The sequence below is a fragment of the Pelophylax lessonae genome, assembly GCF_965119305.1.
Source record: "Pelophylax lessonae genome assembly, chromosome: 12".
Taxonomy (NCBI): domain Eukaryota; kingdom Metazoa; phylum Chordata; class Amphibia; order Anura; family Ranidae; genus Pelophylax; species Pelophylax lessonae.
Window position 1 is genome coordinate 13,275,189 of NC_138779.1, and position 20,770 is coordinate 13,295,958.

The following is a 20,770-nucleotide window of genomic DNA, read 5'->3' on the forward strand; positions in this document are numbered from 1 at the left end:
AGCTTGTTACCTGTATAAAAGACACCTGGGACCCAGAAATCTCGCTGATTGATAGGGGGATCAAATACTTATTTCACTCATTAAAATGCAAATCCATTTATAATTTTTTTGAAATGTGTTTTTATGGATATTTTTGTTGTTATTTTATCTCACTGGTAAAATAAACCGACCAATAAAATTATAGACTGATTATTTCTTTGTCAGTGGGCAAACGTACAAAATCAGCAGGGGGTCAAATACTTTTTTCCCAACTAACTACTCTATAAGGGGCTCTCCTGCCTGCCTCCTTCCAGTGGACACTTTGAGCTATGCCAGGGGCTGATAGCCCATCTATTCAGATCTCTGTGGACCACCAAACATTCAATAACAGTGAATGTGGTTTTTGTTTGAGAAGGTCCATTCACACCTAAAACAAACTTTGTTTAAATACTTTTGAACGACCTTCACAATGCCATCGAATGTACCTATAGAATTTTTGTCTGAATTTTAGCATTAGTAATATGAAGTATCTCCATCTTTTGTCTTGTTGAAGAACAGTGTGTGCCATGATGACCTAGAGAGGTCAATGCAAATAACTAAGTAGGACATAAGCAAATCCGGGACGTTTGCATGCAGTGAGATGACTCTATGTGTTTACAGCCCTTCTTCTTCCTTCACACCTCTCTGACACCAGTAGCAAACATTTTATTGTCCAAATATGTTCATATTTTATGACTATAGCGCTGGTGTGATCATCCATAAGACCTCAGCGTCTCAAAGCACTGACACCACCAGCAGGAAGGTCCTTGGACATCATGCTGACCTAGGTACACCTGAATGAATATGTCAAACACAAGGCCCGAATCTGGCCCACCAGGCCAGGCCATGTCATGTGGCCCTTGCACCCAGTTTTGCAGCCAGGAGTTGTGGTTGTACATTGTGCATAGTGCACCCTGAGCCCAGTTTTCTGTAAATAGTGTACTCGTGAACTCAGCACTCTGTACATGACGCACACCTGAACCCTGCACACTGTACGTAGTGCAACCCTGAACCCTTCACTCTGTATTGCACACCCCAAACTCTGCACTCTGTGCATAGGGCACTCCTGGAACTGGACTCTATATATAGCGCAGCCTGAACCCTGCATTCTGAGCATAGGGCACTCCTGGAACTGCACTCTATATAAAGCGCACCCTGAACCCTGCATTCTGTACACAGCACACCCCAAACTCCGCACTCTGTGCATAGGGCACTCCTGGAACTGGACTCTATATATAGCGCAGCCTGAACCCTGCATTCTGAGCATAGGGCACTCCTGGAACTGCACTCTATATAAAGCGCACCCTGAACCCTGCATTCTGTACACAGCACACCCCGAACTCCGCACTCTGTGCATAGGCCCCTCTGGAACTGGACTCTATATATAGCGCAGCCTGAACCCTGCATTCTGAGCATAAGGCACTCCTGGAACTGCACTCTATATAAAGCGCACCCTGAACCCTGCATTCTGTACACAGCACACCCCGAACTCCGCACTCTGTGCATAGGCCCCTCTGGAACTGGACTCTATATATAGCGCAGCCTGAACCCTGCATTCTGAGCATAGGGCACTCCTGGAACTGCACTCAATACATAGCGCACCCTGAACCCTGCATTCTGTACACAGCACACCCCGAACTCCACACTCTGTGCATAGGGCACTCCTGGAACTGCACTCTATATATAGCGCACCCTGAACCCTGCATTCTGTATATAGCTCACCCCTAAATCCTGCACTCTGTACATAAGGCACCCCAGCTGCAACCAGCCCTTTGAGGGAAACCATACTGTTGATGTGGTAGGCAATAAACAATTGACAACCCTGGACTAGGACATTTATTAAATGCTAATTCTAGAAGGTGCTTTGGAGATGCATTGGATTCCATTGTGTATATAGATCAGATGTCTCCAAACTTTCTAAACAAAGAGCCAGTTACCTATCCTTCAGAATTTAGGGTTGCCTGACTGTGGCCACTGTAAGTAAACCATGCCCCATCATTGGTGTTAGTGGGAGGAAAAGTGCCCCATCATTGGTATCAGTGGGAGGAATAGTGCCCATCATTGGTGTCAGCATGGGAGGAATAGTGCCCCATCATTGGTTTTAGTGGGAGAAATAGTGCCCCATCATTGGGTATAGTGGGAGGAATAGTGCCCTATCATTGGTATCAGTGTGGGAGGAAATGTGCCCCATAACTGGTGTTAGACGGAGGAATGGTGCCCCATCATTGGTGTCAGTGGGAGGAATAGTGTCCCATCATTGGTATCAGTGGGAGGAAAAGTGCCCCATCATTGGTTTTAGTGGGAGGAATAGTGTCCCATCATTGGTATCAGTGTGGGAGGAATAGTGCCCCATAACTGGTGTTAGTGGGAGGAATAGTGCCCCATCATTGGTATCAGCGTGGGAGGAATAGTGCCCCATGACTGCTGTTAATGGGAGAAATGGTGCCCCATCATTGGTGTCTGTGGGAGGAATAGTGCCCCATCATTGGTATTAGTGGGAGGAATAGTGCCCCAACATTGGTGTCAGTAGGAGGAATAGTACCCCATCATTGGTGTCCCATCATTGGTGTCAGTGGGAGGAATAGTGCCCCATCATTTGTATCAGTAGGAGGAATAGTGCCCCATCATTTGTATCAGTGGGAGGAATAGTGCCCCATCATTGGTGTCAGTTGCAGATAAAATAGTGCCCCAAGGGCTTGGATAGAGGCAAGCAAAGGGCTACATCTGTCCCCTGGGGCCACATTTTGGGGACCACTAATACAGCACTATATTTTCTACTGTACAGACCAACCAAAAAGAGAAATGGTTCATGTTCCTTGAACTGCAGTGAGTATGCAGATTCCTCTCGCCATCCTCTCTTGTACTGAGCTTTGCCATAAATGTCCAGAAGTGACCAGAAAAGGGAAACTCGAGAAACAAGATTTTACAATGGGATTGGTTTGCTAAAGGAGAGAGGAGCCTGCCAGACCCTCTCCGCCAGCCATGATCCTGTATTGCGCAGAGAAGCAGAGACACCCAGTAATGACATCACTTAGTCCTGACTATGGTAATAGCTGGGTTTGTAAAGGTGTGTGTTGCACATAAAGAGGATTTATAGCCTTTGTGGCTATTGAGGAAAATATTGAGTTATATAATTCAGGCCCTCCCCACACATCCTCAAACACACCACAAGCCATGTACGTGACCCCACTCTGCCCTACCCATGTGCTCTTCCAGAGTGTCACCCTTTGTCCCCAGCTTCACCCCATTGCGGTTACTGGTAATTATGAAGCTCATTTTCATTTCTAGGAATCGGTGTCTATAATGGTGTAGGAGTTGGAGACCGCGCCACATTTCCATAATCACTTTACAGCTTCTGTTTGTTCTCATAGTGAAGGACATCTACAGTCCACACACACAGAGCACAATGGATGATTGTTACATCAGTCTTCTCTTCTTCCCCTGTCTGCTACCTGGGAAGAGCATATATATAGATATATAGCTATAGATATATATAGATATATATATCTATATATATATATACAAACCCGATTCCAAAAAAGTTGGGACACTGTACAAATTGTGAATAAAAACAGAAAGCAATGATGTGAAAGTTTCAAATTTCAATATTTTATTTAGAATACAACATAGATGACATATCAAATGTTTAAACTGAGAAAATTACTAATTTTAGGGGAAAAATAAATTGATTTTAAATTTTATGGCATCAACACATCTCAAAAAAGTTGGGACAAGGCCATGTTTACCACTGTGTGGCGTCCCCTCTTCTTTTTATAACAGTCTGCAAACGTCTGGGGACTGAGGAGAAGTTGCTGAAGTTTAGGAATAGGAATGTTGTCCCATTCTTGTCTAATACAGGCTTCTAGTTGCTCAACTGTCTTAGGTCTTCTTTGTCACATCTTCCTCTTTATGATGCGCCAAATGTTTTCTATGGGTGAAAGATCTGGACTGCAGGCTGGCCATTTCAGCACCCGGATCCTTCTTCTACGCAGCCATGATGTTGTAATTGATGCAGTATGTGGTCTGGCATTGTCATGTTGATGAAAATGCAAGGTCTTCCCTGAAAGAGACGACGTCTGGATGGGAGCATATGTTGTTCTAGAACTTGGATATATCTTTCAGCATTGATGGGGCCTTTCCAGATGTGTAAGCTGCCCATGCCACACGCACTCATGCAACCCCATACCATCAGAGATGGAGGCTTCTGAACTGAGCGCTGATAACAACTTGGGTCGTGCTTGTCCTCTTTAGTCCGGATGACATGGTGTCCCAGTTTTCCAAAAAGAACTTCAAAGTCTGACCACAGAACAGTTTTCCACTTTGCCACAGACCATTTTAAATGAGCCTTGGCCCAGAGAAAACGCCTGCTCTTCTGGATCATGTTTACATTTGGCTTCTTTTTTGGCCTATAGAGTTTTAGCCGGCAGCGGCGAATGGCACGGTGGATTGTGTTCACCGACAATGTTTTCTGGAAGTATTCCTGAGCCCATGTTGTGATTTCCATTACAGTAGTATTCCTGTATGTGATGCAGTACCGTCTAAGGGCCCGAAGATCACCGCCATCCAGTATGGTTTTCCGGCCTTCACCCTTAAGCACAGAGATTGTTCCAGATTCTCTGAATCTTTGGATGATATTATGCACTGTAGATGATGAGAACTTCAAACTCTTTGCAATTTTTCTCTGAGAAACTCCTTTCTGATATTGCTCCACTATTTTTCGCCGCAGTATTGGGGGAATTGGTGATCCTCTGCACATCTTGACTTCTGAGAGACACTGCCACTCTGAGAGGCTCTTTTTATACCCAATCATGTTGCCAATTGACCTAATAAGTTGCAAATTGGTCCTCCAGCTGTTCCTTATATGTGCATATAACTTTTCAGGCCTTTTACTGCTATCTGTCCCAACTTTTTAGGAATGTGTAGCTCTCATGAAATCCAAAATGAGCCAATATTTGGCATAACATTTCAAAATGTCTCACTTTCAACATTTGATATGTTATCTATATTATATTGTGAATAAAAAATAAGTTTATGAGATTTGGAAATTAGTCCATTCCTTTTTTACTCACAATTTGTACAGTGTCCCAACTTTTTTGGAATTGGGTTTGTGTATATATATATATATATATATATATATATATATATACTGTGTGTATATATATATATATATATATATATATACAATCTAGTAGAATTAAACCACTAGATACAGAAAGTGCAAGTGGTATTTAAACAAAAACAACCCTAGAAAATTATCTCATCAAAATATAAATGTGGATCAAAAATACCAATTAGTATATGAAGCAAAAACAAGCACATGAAAGAAGCATGCAAAAGAATATAAACAAGATCCATGTAATGTAAATAGTAAAAAGCTTTAGGCCCCGTTCACACTGGGGCGATCCGACTTCCCCAGGCGACCTCCGAGGTCGCGGTGCGAGCAGCGCGCCGCGACCTCGGAGCGGCCGGCACGGACTTCATAACATTGAAGTCTATGACGGTCGCTCCGGGTCGCCCCAAAGAAGCTCCGGACCCTTTTTCTAAGTCGGAGCGACTTGTGTCGCTCCTATTAGAACGGGTCCGCAGCTTCCCTATGGAAGGCGACCTACGGCGACCTGTGAGGCGACCAGGTCGCCTCACAGGTTGCCCCAGTGTGAACGGGGACTTATTGATTGAAAAATTCCCTGATAATAAAACACATGTATGGAAAAATTGAAACCTCACCTCCACCAAACACAGCATAAATGACAAAACATAAAAAAGTAACAATTGTTAAAATTAATCCGAACTCAAGACCAGTTGAAATCAGGAGAGGACTGGGCCAGGGGGCAGGGGGGCAATATATATATATATATTTTTTACTGCAAATTTCCTTTAATATTCTTTTTTGCATGGTGTTGGTGTGCAGTTTGTGTTTCTCTCCTTTGTGGTACATTTAAACTGCAGTATCTTGTATAAAGAGATGGAAGGAGGTCGGGGGATGCAGCAATTGGCACCACTATTGCATCATAGTAAAGTCCTATTGATATTGATTCCTAAACATATACAAACTTGTAGCTGCTACACATGTATGCTCTATACTGCAGGTTTAAATGTTGTACATGGTCATTTAGTGGTGTAATGAGTGATCTATCCTCTACCGTGACATCTTTATCATTAGTCATCATAATGCTAACTGATAATATGTTACTTTATAACGTAAACTAATCAATCGCATGCTTGAATAATGGGTTTGTGGACTGCATATTCAGCCAGTAATGTAACGTTCTTTGTGGTTATTTGCTGGGTTGGTTAGCGCAGAGGGAACACCAAGCGTTGCCCCGTTAAAGCCATTACACCACTAAAAACATGTAAACCTTGAAAAGAGTGCAGAGAAAGGACAGTTGTGGCTCTGTATCCTGAGGGATGTTTTCCCTCTCCTTTTTATTTTTTTTATTAGTGTGAGGCTGGTAGTTACTACCACCCAGAAGGCTGGAGATATTCTCACGCTCACAATGCAATTTTGGGACCCTTCGGGGAACTGATGACCGAAGACGATATCAATCGCATTGAGAAGCAGATTGAGAACCTACAAGTGATGCATAAAGTCCAGAAAGTTGAAACTGAACTGGAGCAGCTGGAGCACGAGCTTCAACAGCTCCTTCCCGTTTCTGCTGCTCTATCACAAGAACACTTTACGGTTAACCCAAAGCAGATGCAAGGGAGGGCGGATGACCTGCCCGCTTGGTGTTCCAAAATTTCCACGCTTTTGAAAAGCATGGCTATCCTCCTGGCAACACTTGGCGGGAAGGAGGTTGACCTGGCAGACTTGGTGACCAGAGATACTTCTGAGAAGTCAATTAATGGAACCAAAGAAGTTAACGCAAACATTGGTAGATCTCAGTCCTTCAGTTCCACTCGAGAGGAAGTTGAGAAGGAGATCAAGCAGTTTGGCGTTTCGGTCAAAAACCTAAAAGCCAATTATGAACTGTATACACAGCCTCAGAGTACTTATGAAACATCAAGCAGGATTTATAAAAGGAAGAGATCATTACCAGTTGGAACGACAGCTTATAGCTACGGAAGAGAACCCATCTTGGAGGAAGACTACATATCAAGCAATGACCACTTCAATATATTAAACGATGGCCTATCTAGACCACACGAAGAGCAACCTATAATGCTTTCGCATACTCCACTCACCTACCATGATGAAGATGGGTTTGCAAGAGAAATAGACAATAGTAACCAGAGCACTATCATTGATGCATTGGGAGAACCATTATTTAGTGCAGATCACATGACAAGAAGTCTCCCTGTGCAGACGGAACTTAGCTGTGTTCAGGACTATATTGACATGAGAAAAGAAAGGATTGTGTATCTTTTCCTTGAGCACTGGAAGAAGTGGACATTCACAGAGTCTGTTAAAAGTCCTAAAAAGAAGCCAGTTGGTGCTTCAGTCAGTGAAGAAGATCTAGAATTTGAAAGAAGGAAGAATGACGGCAATGAGGCTGGTGTCAAGATGGCCAAGGGGCCAAGTGATGACGACCGGCTTTTATACTTCATGAAGCAAAGGCAAGTTGTAGGCAAGTTGCTTAGCCATTGGAGAAGTATCATCTGTCAGGTGCCTACTAGGCAAATCCGTCGGTTGAGTAGAGCAAACATGCTTTACTGGCCAGAGCACTTCCTGCCACACGTGAATGGTGCCCCCGTGGAGTATTCCAGCCTGACGTTGGACCTTTTCATGCTGGGTTACTTTCAATTACTGGAAATGACCATGTCACGGGAAGAGAGAAAATTCCGACACATTCTGTGCTACGAAATGTTTGACCGGCTTGGCAGCTACAATTGGGAGATCATCCGTGACTTCCACAAGGTTATCATGGAGGAGATTGAGTCTGGAAAAAGAGATTGGACAGACGGCTTTGAGGATGTCAAGCAACAGTTCTTCGGAGACAGCATACGGGGAGATGTAGCTGGTGCTGCCGACCAGGTCGAGGATACGGTATCCCAGTTCATTTCCAATGATGAGCACCAGGTCACCATAGACACCAAAGTGACGGACAATATAGTGCCCAGCGATGAACTGATGCCCCTCCCGAAAACTAGAAAGGACTCTATACAGCTAATTTCAGAACTGGGAGAATTTACTAACGATGATATATGTCGTTATATCGATCGCAGTTTTTCATTTTGGAAAGAGAAAGAAGCAGAATTGTTTGATATATGATGGTTGCTATTCACACTTGCTATGCTACCTAGAAATCCCAATGGTAAATTCCATTTTACCAAGACAAACGCGGCAACTCGAAGCAGCTGCCTTTGATGTGTAGTCGTAAAAAAAACACAAAGTACAACTCGACTGTCACAAGAGCAGGTGCACATTGGTGTGGTAGTGGAGACAAGTGATCAATCAGGAATGGTTTAATAAGCGTACAGCTTATATTTTGTATTTATTAATTCTTTGCAGTATTTTAAAATTAGTCCACAAACACACTGGTGAAGCCAGCGCAATTGTAATGTTTAAATATGTCTATAAAGCTGTAGCTTCTCCAGAAAATTGTAGCTAACTCATAATTGATTACTCCCATCAATAAACCAGCTCAACAGTTTAAAAGAGGAATCAAGTCAGGACATGACATCCACACATACAGCATCACTCTAGACTTATGCCTCATGCAATCTCCATGGGTGTCTAGGGTGCTGGCTCAAAAAAAACAGACTTTGCTTGCCATTCAAAGATACAGACAGGGGCGTAACTACATGGGTTGCAGGGGTTGCAATTGCAACCGGGCCCCATGCTCCAGTGGACCTGTGCAGCTCTCCTGTACACCTGGATAGGAGGGGCGGTGGGGGCAGGAGGAAAATGGAGGAGATTGGTTCAACTGTATGCTGCCCCCACCGCCCCTCCTGTCCAGTTCACTTGTGTTCTGCTGTCTCTGGGCCCCTGTGTGCTCCCCTGGTCCCCCCCCCCCCCCACTATGCTGCTGGCTACCTCCCTCCCCTCTCCTGATGGCTGCTGCAGGGGATGTGTCACAATAGAGAACCAGGAAGGGGTCGGTAAATATGTAATTTACCAGCTCCTTCTTTTTCTGAATGGACAGAGTCATAGTCAGTGACCTTGTTAAAAAATAAAATAAAATTATAAAAAATAATACAATTAAAATACCAAAAAATAAAAACTACTGACACCAGTGGGTGAACTTCCAGGATCGCAAAGGTCACACTTGCGACCGGGCTCTGGCATTCCACCACCGTGGGGAGGCCCCAAGATGGCAGGAAGTGAGCCCACTGCAGAACTTGTGAAAGAGTCCTGCTGCGGGAGCTGTAATAAAGGGCCCCGCAACGAGAGTAAAGGGCCCCAGAATCAGTGGGAAGAGCCCCAGGCATGAAGGGAAGGGCCCCGGCCAGGGGTCTGGGGGGCCCTTCATGGTTTCTTGCACTGGGGCCCTGAAGGTTCTAGTTACGCCTCTGGATACAGACGAGCCACACACCAGAGATCTGTTCATTCTTTTTTGTAGTGACCATCGATAATAAACAATATATAGTCAAAAGTATTGGGGCACCTGCCTTTACACACTCATGAACTTTTATGGGATCTCAAACTTAGTCTGTAGGGTTCAATATTGAGTTGGCCTACCCTTTGCAGCTATAACAGCTTCAACTCTTCTGGAAAGGCAGTCTCCACTTTAATTCATCTCAAAGGTGTTCTATCGGGTTGAGGTCAGGACTCTGTGTAGACCAGTCAAGTTCTTCCATCCCAAACTTGCTCATCCATGTCTTTATGGACCTTGCTTTGTGCACTGGTGTGCAGTCATGTTGGAACAGGAAGGGGCCATCCCCAAACTGTTTCCACAAAGTTGGGAGCATGAAATTGTCCAAAATGTCTTGGTGCCTTAAAAGTTCCCTTCCCTGGAACTAAGGGGCCAAGCCCAACCCCTGGAAAACAACCCCAAACCATAATACCCCCCTCCACCAAATGATTTGGACCAGTGCACATAGCAAGGTCCATAAGGACATGGATGAGCGAGTTTGGGGTGGAGGAACTTGACTGGCCTGCACAGAGTCCTGACATCAACCCGAAAGAACACCTTTAAGGTGAATTAGAGCAGAGACTGAGAACCAGGCCTCATCCAACATCAGTGCCTGACCTTACAAATGCGCTTCTGGAAGAATGGTCAAACATTCCCATAGACACACTCCTAAACCTTGTGGACAGCCTTCCCAGAAGAGGTGAAGCTGTTATAACTGCAAAGGGGGGGGGGGGGCAACTCAATATTGAACCCTACAGACTAAGACTGAGATTTCAATAAAGTTCATGTGCATGTAAAGGCAGGCGTACCAATACTTTTGACAATATAGTGTAGCTGCTTCCATGATGTTCCTGCCCAAGAATCACCTTGCCCTAACACGTTTCACCAAAACAGCACCTTGTGATCCAGCCGTTTTAGTGAAACGCATCAGGGCAAGGTTAAGCTTGGGCAGGACATCATGGAAGCAGTTATATGGTATGGATGGTTCAGTAAAGAACACTTAAAAGTGAGAGATCTCTGGTGTGCGGCACCGTGGCCAGCGGGAGTGGGAATTTTCCTGGCATCAATGAAAATAAACATCAGATTTGGTATCAGTGGGGGGAATAGTGACCCATCATTGGTGTCAGTGGGAGGAATAGTGCCCCATCATTGGTGTCAGTGGGAGGAATAGTGCACCATTATTGGTATCATTGGGAGGAATAGAGCCCCATTGTTGGTATCACTGGAAGGAATAGTGCCCCATCATTGGTGTCAGTGGAAGGAATAGTGCCCCATCATTGGTATCAGTGGGAGGAATAGTGCCCCATCATTGGTATCAGTGGGAGGAATAGTGCCCCATCATTGGTATCAGTGGGAGGAATAGTGCCCCATCATTGGTATCAGTGGGAGGAATAGTGCCCCATCATTGGTATCAGTGGGAGGAATAGTGCCCCATCATTGGTATCAGTGGGAGGAATAGTGCCCCATTATTGGTATCATTGGGAGGAATAGTGCCCCATCATTGGTATCAGTGGGAGGAATAGTGCCCCATCATTGGTGTCAGTGGAAGGAATAGTGCCCCATCATTGGTATCAGTGGAAGGAATAGTGCCCCATCATTGGTATCAGTGGGAGGAAGAGTACCCATTATTGGTGTCAGTGGGAGGAATAGTGCCCCATTATTGGTGTCAGTGGGAGGAATAGTGCCCCATCATTGGTGTCAGTGGGAGGAATAGTGCCCCATCATTGGTGTCAGTGAGAGGAATAGTGCCCCATCATTGGTGTCAGTGGGAGGAATAGTGCCCCATCATTGGTGTCAGTGAGAGGAATAGTGCCCCATTATTGGTGTCAATGGGAGGAATAGTACCCCATCATTGGTATCAGGTGGCAGAATAGTGTCTTGTATCAGTGGGAGGCCCCAAGGGCCTGATAAAGGCAAGCAAAGGGCCCCCAGGCCACAGTTTGGAAACCACTGATCTATAGCAGTCTTAGAAGATGTGTCATTTAGAAAAATGTTTATTCATTTAGCTTGTATCTCTAGAAATCTTGGGGGAAAAAAATTACAAAATATTTAGGAGATACATTAATTTTTCTATATCAGCTTATTTTCTTTTAAAATACTCTAATTAGGTTAAGATTGAAACCGGGTGACTAATTTTCTTTGAGTGTTTGTATTATTTATTTTCCCTGTCCAAAATTAGACTCTAGAAACTGATGTGTGGGGCTTAAAATTCCTTGAGAAAAACATTTTTTTTCCTTAAACTTTAATTATTTGGTTTGTTCTTTCTGTAGGGGGCCAGTAGGAAGGAAAGTTTTTTTTTTTTAAATTATTTTTGTAACGGTTTTATGTTTTCTATTTTCCTTTAAAATACTCTAATTATGTTAAAATTTAAAAATGGGTAACTGTTTTTCTGTAACTATTATCATTTGTATTATTTAGTTAGACTCAAAATTTTACATTAGAAACTGATGTGTGTGGCTTAAATCATCTTGATAAAGTGTTTTTTTTTTCCCCTTAAACTTTTATATTATATTATTTAATGTTCTCCGACAAACCGTATCTCACAAAAGTAAGTACACCCCTCACATTTCTGTAAATATTTTATTCTATCTTTTCATGTGACAACACTGAAGAAATGACACTTTGCTACAATGTAAAGTAGTGATTGTACAGCTTGTATATAACAATTTTCTGTCCCCTCAAAATAACAGGCATCCAAGCTGTAGCATGGAGAGCCTTCTGGACAAGTTCCAGATCTCTGCTGTGCGGGCCACCGGTTGTCAAGATACTTGAAAACGGAGCATGCATGCTCTGTGTAAGCTTCACGCATGCTCGGAAATGCGTTGTATTCCCCTGCTCCACGGTGACGTCACACGGCAGCCGACGCTGCGTTCCAACCAGTGGCCCGGACAGCCGAGATCCAGAACTTGTCCATCTCCTTTCAGAGACACCATGCCGAAGGAAGGCTCTCCATGATGCAGCTTGATGCCTGGTTCTCTCCGCCGCTGAAGCAGTCCCACCCCTGATGAGCCTTATCGTTCTTATTCTATCTATATGTGAGTTTTTAATGTGCTATTTGCTCATTTCTTAATAAATATTACACTTAGATGTGCTCTCCTGTTTATTTCTTCTTTCACAGATGCTCAATAGGGTTTAGGTCTGGAGACATGCTTGGCCAGTCCATCACCTTTACCCTCAGCTTCTTTAGCACCTTAGTGGTCATCTTGGAGGTGTTTGGGGTCGTTACCATGTTGGAATACTGCCCTGTGGCCCAGTCTCTGAAGGGAGGGGATCATGCTCTGCTTCAGTATGTCACAGTACATGTTGGCATTCATGGTTCCCTCAATGAACTGTAGCACCCCAGTGCCGGCAGCACTCATGCAGCCCCAGACCATGACACTCCCACCACCATGCTTGACTGTAGGCAAGACACACTTGTCTTTGTACTCCTCACCTGGTTGCCGCCACACGCGCTTGACACCATCTGAACCAAATACGTTTATCTTGGTCTCATCAGAGCACAGGAGATGGTTCCAGTAATCCAGGTCCTTAGTCTGCTTGTCTTCAGCAAACTGTTTGCAGGCTTTCTTGTGCATCATCTTTAGAAGGGACTTCCTTCTGAGATGACAGCCATGCCGACCAATTTGATGCAGTGTGCGGCGTATGGTCTGAGCACTGACAGGCTGACCCCCCTCCCCTTCAACCTCTACAGCAATGCTGGCAGCACTAATACGTCTATTTCCCAAAGACAACCTCTGGATATGACGCGCTGAGCACGTGCACTCAACTTCTTTGGTCGATCATGGCGAGGCCTGTTCTGAGTGGAACCTGTCCTGTTAAACCACTGTATGGTCTTGGCCACCGTGCTGCAGCTCAGTTTCAGGGTCTTGGCAATCTTCTTATAGCCTAGGCAATCTTTATGTAGAGCAACAATTCTTTTTTTCAGATCCTCAGAGAGTTCTTTGCCATGAGGTGCCATGTTGAACCCCCAGTGACCAGTATGAGAGAGTGAGAGCGATGACACCAAATTTAACACACCCTCTCCCCATTCACACCTGAGACCTTGTAACACTAACGAGTCACATGACATCGGGGAGGGAAAATGGCTTATTGGGCCCAATTTGAACATTGTCACTTAGGGGTGTACTCACTTTTGTTGCTAACGGTTTAGACATTAATGGCTGTGTGTTGAGTTATTTTGAGGGGACAGAAAATTTACACTGTTATACAAGCTGTACACTCACTACTTTACATTGTAGTAAAGTGTCATTTCTTCAGTGTTGTCACATGAAAAGATAGAATAAAATATTTACAGAAATGTGAGGGGTGTACTCACTTTTGTGAGATACTGTAAATACTTAAAAACATTAGTATTCATAGAACACTTAGTATTTTTTTCATAAACAATTAGGCTTAAACAGTTCTTACAAGTTAGAAGAAAAAAAAGAAGATAGACTATGGGTAACAGAGTTTCATACCTTTGGCCTATTCTTTATTGGCTCCTGAATTCTACCTGATTTTACCAAGTCATGATTTGGTTATTTCTTTTTATATATATTTTTTTTTTTTTTGCATGTTTGCCATTTCCTTTGGAATATTCTAATTAGGTTAAAATTGAAAAATGGGTAAATATTTTTCTTTCACTGTTTTGATTTGTATTATTTATTTCAACTCTAGAAACGGACATGCGAGACTTAAAAAATCTTGATAAATAGTCAGTTTTTTGTTTTTTTCCTAAACTTATATATTACGTTATTTAATGTTGGCTCATAGACCTATAGAACCTATATAATAAAAAAATAGGTATAAACAATTCCTAAAAGCCAGTTAGTGCAAAAAAAAAAAAAAAAAGATAGATTAAAGTTAACAGAGCTTAACATCTTTAGCCCATTATATGTTGAATTATATCCTGAATTCTACTTAAAGCGGAGTTCCACCCAAAAGTGGAACTTCCACTTTAAATAGTCCTAACCCCCTGACATGCCACATTTGGCATGTAATTTTTTTTTGGGGGGGGGAGCGACAGGTACCCGCTCCCACTTCCGCTCGGAGCACCGCGGCGCCCTGAGCGGAAGTTCTCCTCTCTCCCTCCCTCCCTGCAATCTTCTGGGACATGTCAGTGGTCCCAGAAGATTGCCGGCCAATCACGACGCATAGCGCAACTCGCGCATGCGCAGTGCGTACCCGGTTGTGAAGCCGCAAACTGTCACAGCCGGGTGCCCACATCAGTGATGCCGGCGCCGCGGAGCAGAGAGGGAGAAGACGGCGCACCGCTGGACCGTGGGACAGGTGAGTGTGCGGTTAGGCTGGAACTCCGCTTTAATTTTACCAGGTCATGATTTGGTTGGTTCTTTTTATAGAGGGACAGTAATGAGGAAAGTTTCTTTTTTTATGGTTGTGTTTGCCATTTCCTTAGACACAAGAAACTGGTGTGTGGGACTTCATATATCTTAATTAAAAAAAAAAAAAAAAAAAAAAAAATTTCCCTAAACTTTTATATTACATCATTTTATTGTTTCATAGACATAAATCTTTTAGACATGAGTATTCATAGAACCTATATAAAAAAAATGTAAGGTTAAACAATTCCTTAAAGCCGCCATGTAGTGCAAAAAAAAATTATAAAGAGTAAAGTCAACAGTGCTTAATATCTTTAGCCCATTATTTATCTGTTCCTGAAATCTACCTAATTTTACCAAGTCCTGGTCTGGTTAGTTATTTTAATTATGTCAAAATCAAAAATGGGGGATAAACTGGGCCTAAACTTCCCAAATAGGTCCAGGGGAAGGGGAGGGAGGGGAGGGGGACAGTTGGCTGGAATTTTCAGGTACCAGAAATTGAAAATACAAAAATAAGAATTTATGGGTATTTTATTGAAAAACAATTATTTAAAATTGCATACAAAATACAGACAAAACAAATAAACACAGCAACAATATATATCAAAGCTAATTATCCCATATTTAAAGAGATATGGTTATCTCAAAGTGCATTCCTCTACATGTTTCACGGTCTTTGCCGCTTCCTCAGGAGGGTAATGGGTTACGCTTTGTATCTATTAATGATAGAATAGAATTAATAATAATAATATAAATTACACAATAGATAAGCATGTAGAGGAATGCACCTTGAGATACCCATATCTCTTTAAATATGGGATAATTAGCTTTGATATATATTGTTGCTGTGTTTATTTTGTTTTTGTTTTTTTTTTGTATTTTGTATGCAATTTTAAATTGTTTTTCAATAAAATACCCAAAAATTCTTATTTTTGTATTTTCAATTTCTGGTACCTGAAAAATCCAGCCAACTGTCCCCCTCCCCTCCCTCCCCTTCCCCTGGACCTATTTGGGGAGTTTAGGCCCAGTTTATCCCCCATTTTTGATTTTGATATACATTTTGGATGTTAATACCCCTTATTGCCTGTACAACCGGCTTCCATATTGTTATTTTAATTACGGTTGGCAAGGTGTAATTTTTCTTAATAGTTGTATGTGTTTGCTATTATTTTCTGCAGTTTTAAAACTCTTGGATGCCACAACCAATCTCCAAAATTTGGAACTTTACCATGTTGATAGTTCACAATTTTTTTTTTTTTTGTTCATTTTTTTTATTTATTTTTTGTTATGGGGAAAAGGGCAACAGCAATTTATTAGCTCATGCAGGAGCTTTAGCAATTAGCAAGGACATGAACCCTGCAGAGGTTAAAGAATATATCAAACAGTCTGTGATCTATGTCCGAAAGAGAATTCCTAAATGGTGGCATCATGGGTGCCCAAAAAGCTATTAGGCCAGAAATTTGCATTCGAAGCTTACAGGAGAGGAACATAACAAGGGAGGAAAAATGAAACAGTTGAGCCACACTTTTTACATCCAAGCTCAGAAGCCAGTTAAAAATAAAATGATATGTCCTTGGCCTCTAAACACTAAATATATTCATAATATATTTTTGGAAATAAATTCAAATTGTTCTGCTTATTTATATATGACAGAAGAAAATTCCTGCCATCTTTTTTTTTTTTTTTTTTTATATAGATTTTGATTAAAAAAAAAAAACAGAAAATCTGAAGCAGAATTTACAATTTCTTAAATTATGATAATTTATTTTCAAATAATCTATTATAGTGTCTAAGATTTTATTTTAGATATCTTTTGGGAGAGATTTACAAAGTACTTAGAAACATTTACATTAATCTCTGACCTCAAGGGAGCTCAAATTTTAGAATTTTGAATATCCCGAGCATGTTAGGATTGTGGGATAAGTGTCTGGAGGAAGCAATCCAAATACGGGTAGAATATTATTATTATTATTATTATTATTATTATTATTATTATTATTAATAATAATCTACAAACTCCATACAGATAGCATCCCCGATTGGAATCAAACCCAGTAATTGTTAATGTGGTTTTTTTTTTTTTTTCAATTGAAATTCTTGCTGTATGGGGTTCTTCTTTAAAATCTCTAAAATGTTCTAAATTTCAATTACAATATATATTTCAAATCTGGGACTGAGATCTTTTTTTTTTTTGTTTTTATAGATTTTGATTTAAAAAGGGAGCTCAAATTTCAGAAATTTGAATGTGTCATTTACGAGCATGTTAGGATTGTGGGATAAGTGTCTGGAGGAAGCACTCCAAATACGGGTAGAATATTATTATTATTATTATTATTATTATTATTAATATACAAACTCCATACAGATAGCGTCCCTGATTGAAATCAAACCCAGTAATTATTAATGTTCATGTGGGTTTTTTTTTTTTTTTTCAATTGAAATTCTCTCTGTATTGGGTTCTTCTTTAAAATCTCTAAAATGTTCTAAATTTCAATTATAATATAAATTTCAAATCTGGGACTGAGATCTTCTTTTTTTTTTGTTTTTATAGATTTTGATTTAAAAAAAAAAACAGAAAATCTGAATTAAAATTTACAATTTATTAAATTGTTATTTTACTTTCAAATAATCAATAATTTATTATAGTGTCTAAGATTTTATTTTAGACATTTTTTGGGAGAGATTTACAAAGTACTTAGAAACATTTACATCAATCTCTGACCTCAAGGGAGCTCAAATTTCAGAAATTTTAATGTGTAATTTACTAGCATGTTAGGATTGTGGGATAAGTGTCTGGAGGAAGCACTCCAAATACGGGTAGAATATTATTATTATTATTATTATTATTATTATTTTATTATTAATATACAAACTCCATACAGATAGCATCCCAGATTGGAATCAAACCCAGTAATTATTAATGTGGGTTTTTTTTTCCAATTGAAATTCTTGCTGTATGGGGTTCTTCTTTAAAATCTCTAAAATTTTCTAAATTTCAATTACAATATAAATTTCAAATCTGGGACTGAGATCTTCTTTTTTTGTTTTTATAGATTTTGATTTAAAAAAAAAACAGAAAATCTGAAGTAGAATTTACAATTTATTAAATTATGCTATTTTACTTTCAAATAATCAATAATTTATTATAGTGTTTAAGATTTTATTTTAGACATTTTTTGGGAGAGATTTACAAAGTACTTAGAAACATTTACATCAATCTCTGACCTCAAGGGAGCTCAAATTTCAGAAATTTTAATGTGTAATTTACTAGCATGTTAGGATTGTGGGATAAGTGTCTGGAGGAAGCACTCCAAATACGGGTAGAATATTATTATTATTATTATTATACAAACTCTATACAGATAGCGTCCCTGATTGAAATCAAACCCAGTAATTATTAATGTTCATGTGGGGTTTTTTTTTTATTCAAATGAAATTCTCTCTGTATGGGGTTCTTCTTTAAAATCTCTAAAATTTTCTAAATTTCAATTACAATATAAATTTCAAATCTGGGACTGAGATCTTCTTTTTTTGTTTTTATAGATTTTGATTTAAAAAAACAGAAAATCTGAAGTAGAATTTACAATTTCTTAAATTATGCTATTTTACTTTCAAATAATCAATAATTTATTATAGTGTTTAAGATTTTATTTTAGACATTTTTTGGGAGAGATTTACAAAGTACTTAGAAACATTTACATCAATCTCTGACCTCAAGGGAGCTCAAATTTCAGAAATTTGAATATGTCATTTACGAGCATTTTAGGATTGTGGGACAAGTATCTGGAAGAAGCACTCCAAATACGGGTAGAATATTATTATTATTATTATTATAATACGAACTCCATACAGATAGCGTCCCTGATTGGAATCAGACCCAGTGATTATTAATGTTCACGTGTTTTTTTATTTTTTTGCTGTATGGGGTTCTTCTTTAAAATCTCTAAAATGTACTAAATTACAATATACATTTCAAATATGGGACCTGTATTTCATTTTTTTTAATACATTTTGATTTAAAAAACAGAAAACCTGAAGTAGAATTTACAATGTTCTTAAATTATGCTATTTTACTTTCCATTAATCAATAATCAATTATGGTGTCCAAGATTTTATTTTAGACATTTATTGTGAGAAATTTACAAAGTACTTTTTCATCAATCTCTGACCTCAAGGGAGCTCAAAATTCTGAATTTTGAATATGTCATTTATGGGTCCCGAGCATGTTAGGATTGTGGGATAAGTTTCTGGAGGAAGCACTCCAAATACGGATAGAATATTATTATTATTAATATTATTATTATTATGCAAACTCCATACAGATAGCGTCCCCGATTGGAATCAGACCCAGTAATTATGTTCATGTGTTTTTTTTTTTTTTTTTTTTTAATCTTCAATTTAAATTCTTGCTGTATGGGGTTCTTCTTTAAAATAGCTAAAATGTACTAAATTACAATATAAATTTCAAATTTGGAACAGAGATCGTTTTTTTTTTTTTTAGGATGAAACTGTTTATTTTTTTTCTTTTTGTGTGTTTACATTTTTTTTTTACCTTCAATATTTACATTTTTTTTTTTCTGTGCAGTGTTTTCTATTTATTGAGCTAGCAGGCTTCTGTAATTGAAATGCAGATCTGTGCTCTTGTGGACCCGAGTATGCGTTTGTTTTTCAAGTATACCTGTGTGCAGTTTCAACTGTTTTAGCTGTATAATAAAGTTCTATAGGACTAACAGTCTTGTGTTTTATTTTGTTTTTTATTTTGTTATTTTTTTCAACAATTTCTTATCTATTGTTAGACGGGTTATTGCCCTAATATGTTAATATCATACCATGATGGGCAACCTCTTATTTTCTTATTTATTTGTAATATGTAAGATAGTGGTGGAAATAATGATTGATCAACATTTTCTTTCTGTTGTTCTACATACCTGTCTGCAAAATCCATGTCAAAAAGCGTATCGGTAGAGTGTTGGACCAACCGATAGGTGAAAAGTTGGGTAGGTGTAAGGTTCTTACAGGCAGCTGACAGCCAGGTGACCATCTCTAGTGACCTCTGTCAGCATACAGGTCCCTGGAGTCATAGTATATAAAAGGATGAAAGTACCACAGCAAGTCCAGAAAAAGTTTCAGATCAGATGTAATCAACGAATTTTGGATCTTACAACTCCCTTTTCATTGGGGGTTGGGTGCTGGCTTTTATATTGAATTTTGCAAGGGTTATACAATTGTAACTAAGCCAACTAAAATGCAAATATAAATGTTAAAATGTTAATTTTAACCTTTATTTTTAATGGTCTGGCGATATATCCAACGTGTTTTGGGGGCTCACAGCTCTCTCTTCATTGGTGTTTGATTGTTGGCTTTTGTATTGAATATTCCAATGGGGACTAAACCAACTAAGATGCAAATTTTAATAATTAAAAATCAATTTTTAACCTTTTTTGTTGGACTGAAGACACAGTAGGGAAAAAGTCCAGAAAAAGTTTCAGTTTAGATGTAATTAACACATTTCGGATCTCACAACTCCCTTTTCATTGGTGTCTGATTGTTGGCTTTCGCATTGAATATTGCAATGGGGACTAAACCAACTAAGATGCAAATTTTAATATTTAAAAATCTATTTTTAACCTTTTTTTTTTTGGACTGAAGATACAGTAGGGAAAAAGTCCAGAAAAAGTTTCAGTTTAGATGTAATTAACACATTTCAGATCTCACAACTCCCTTTTCATTGGTGTCTGATTGTTGGCTTTCGCATTGAATATTGCAATGGGGACTAAACCAACTAAGATGCAAATTTTAATATTTAAAAATCTATTTTTAACCTTTTTTTTTTTGGACTGAAGATACAGTAGGGAAAAAGTCCAGAAAAAGTTTCAGTTTAGATGTAATTAACACATTTCAGATCTCACAACTCCCTTTTCA

General features: G+C 39.8%; 1 protein-coding gene across 1 annotated transcript in view; it reads left to right on the forward strand.

Moving 5' to 3' along the window:
- Positions 1 to 8,227, forward strand: part of ESPN (espin) — a gene marked incomplete at its 3' end in the record, with an annotated part of 223,278 nt that extends 215,051 nt beyond the window's left edge. Inside the window, exon 10 of the mRNA XM_082273297.1 lies at positions 6,458 to 8,227. Within this exon, the coding sequence (XP_082129423.1) occupies positions 6,458 to 8,227 (1,770 nt within the window). The remainder of the gene's footprint in view (positions 1 to 6,457) is intronic.
- Between the last annotated feature and the right edge of the window lie 12,543 nt (positions 8,228 to 20,770).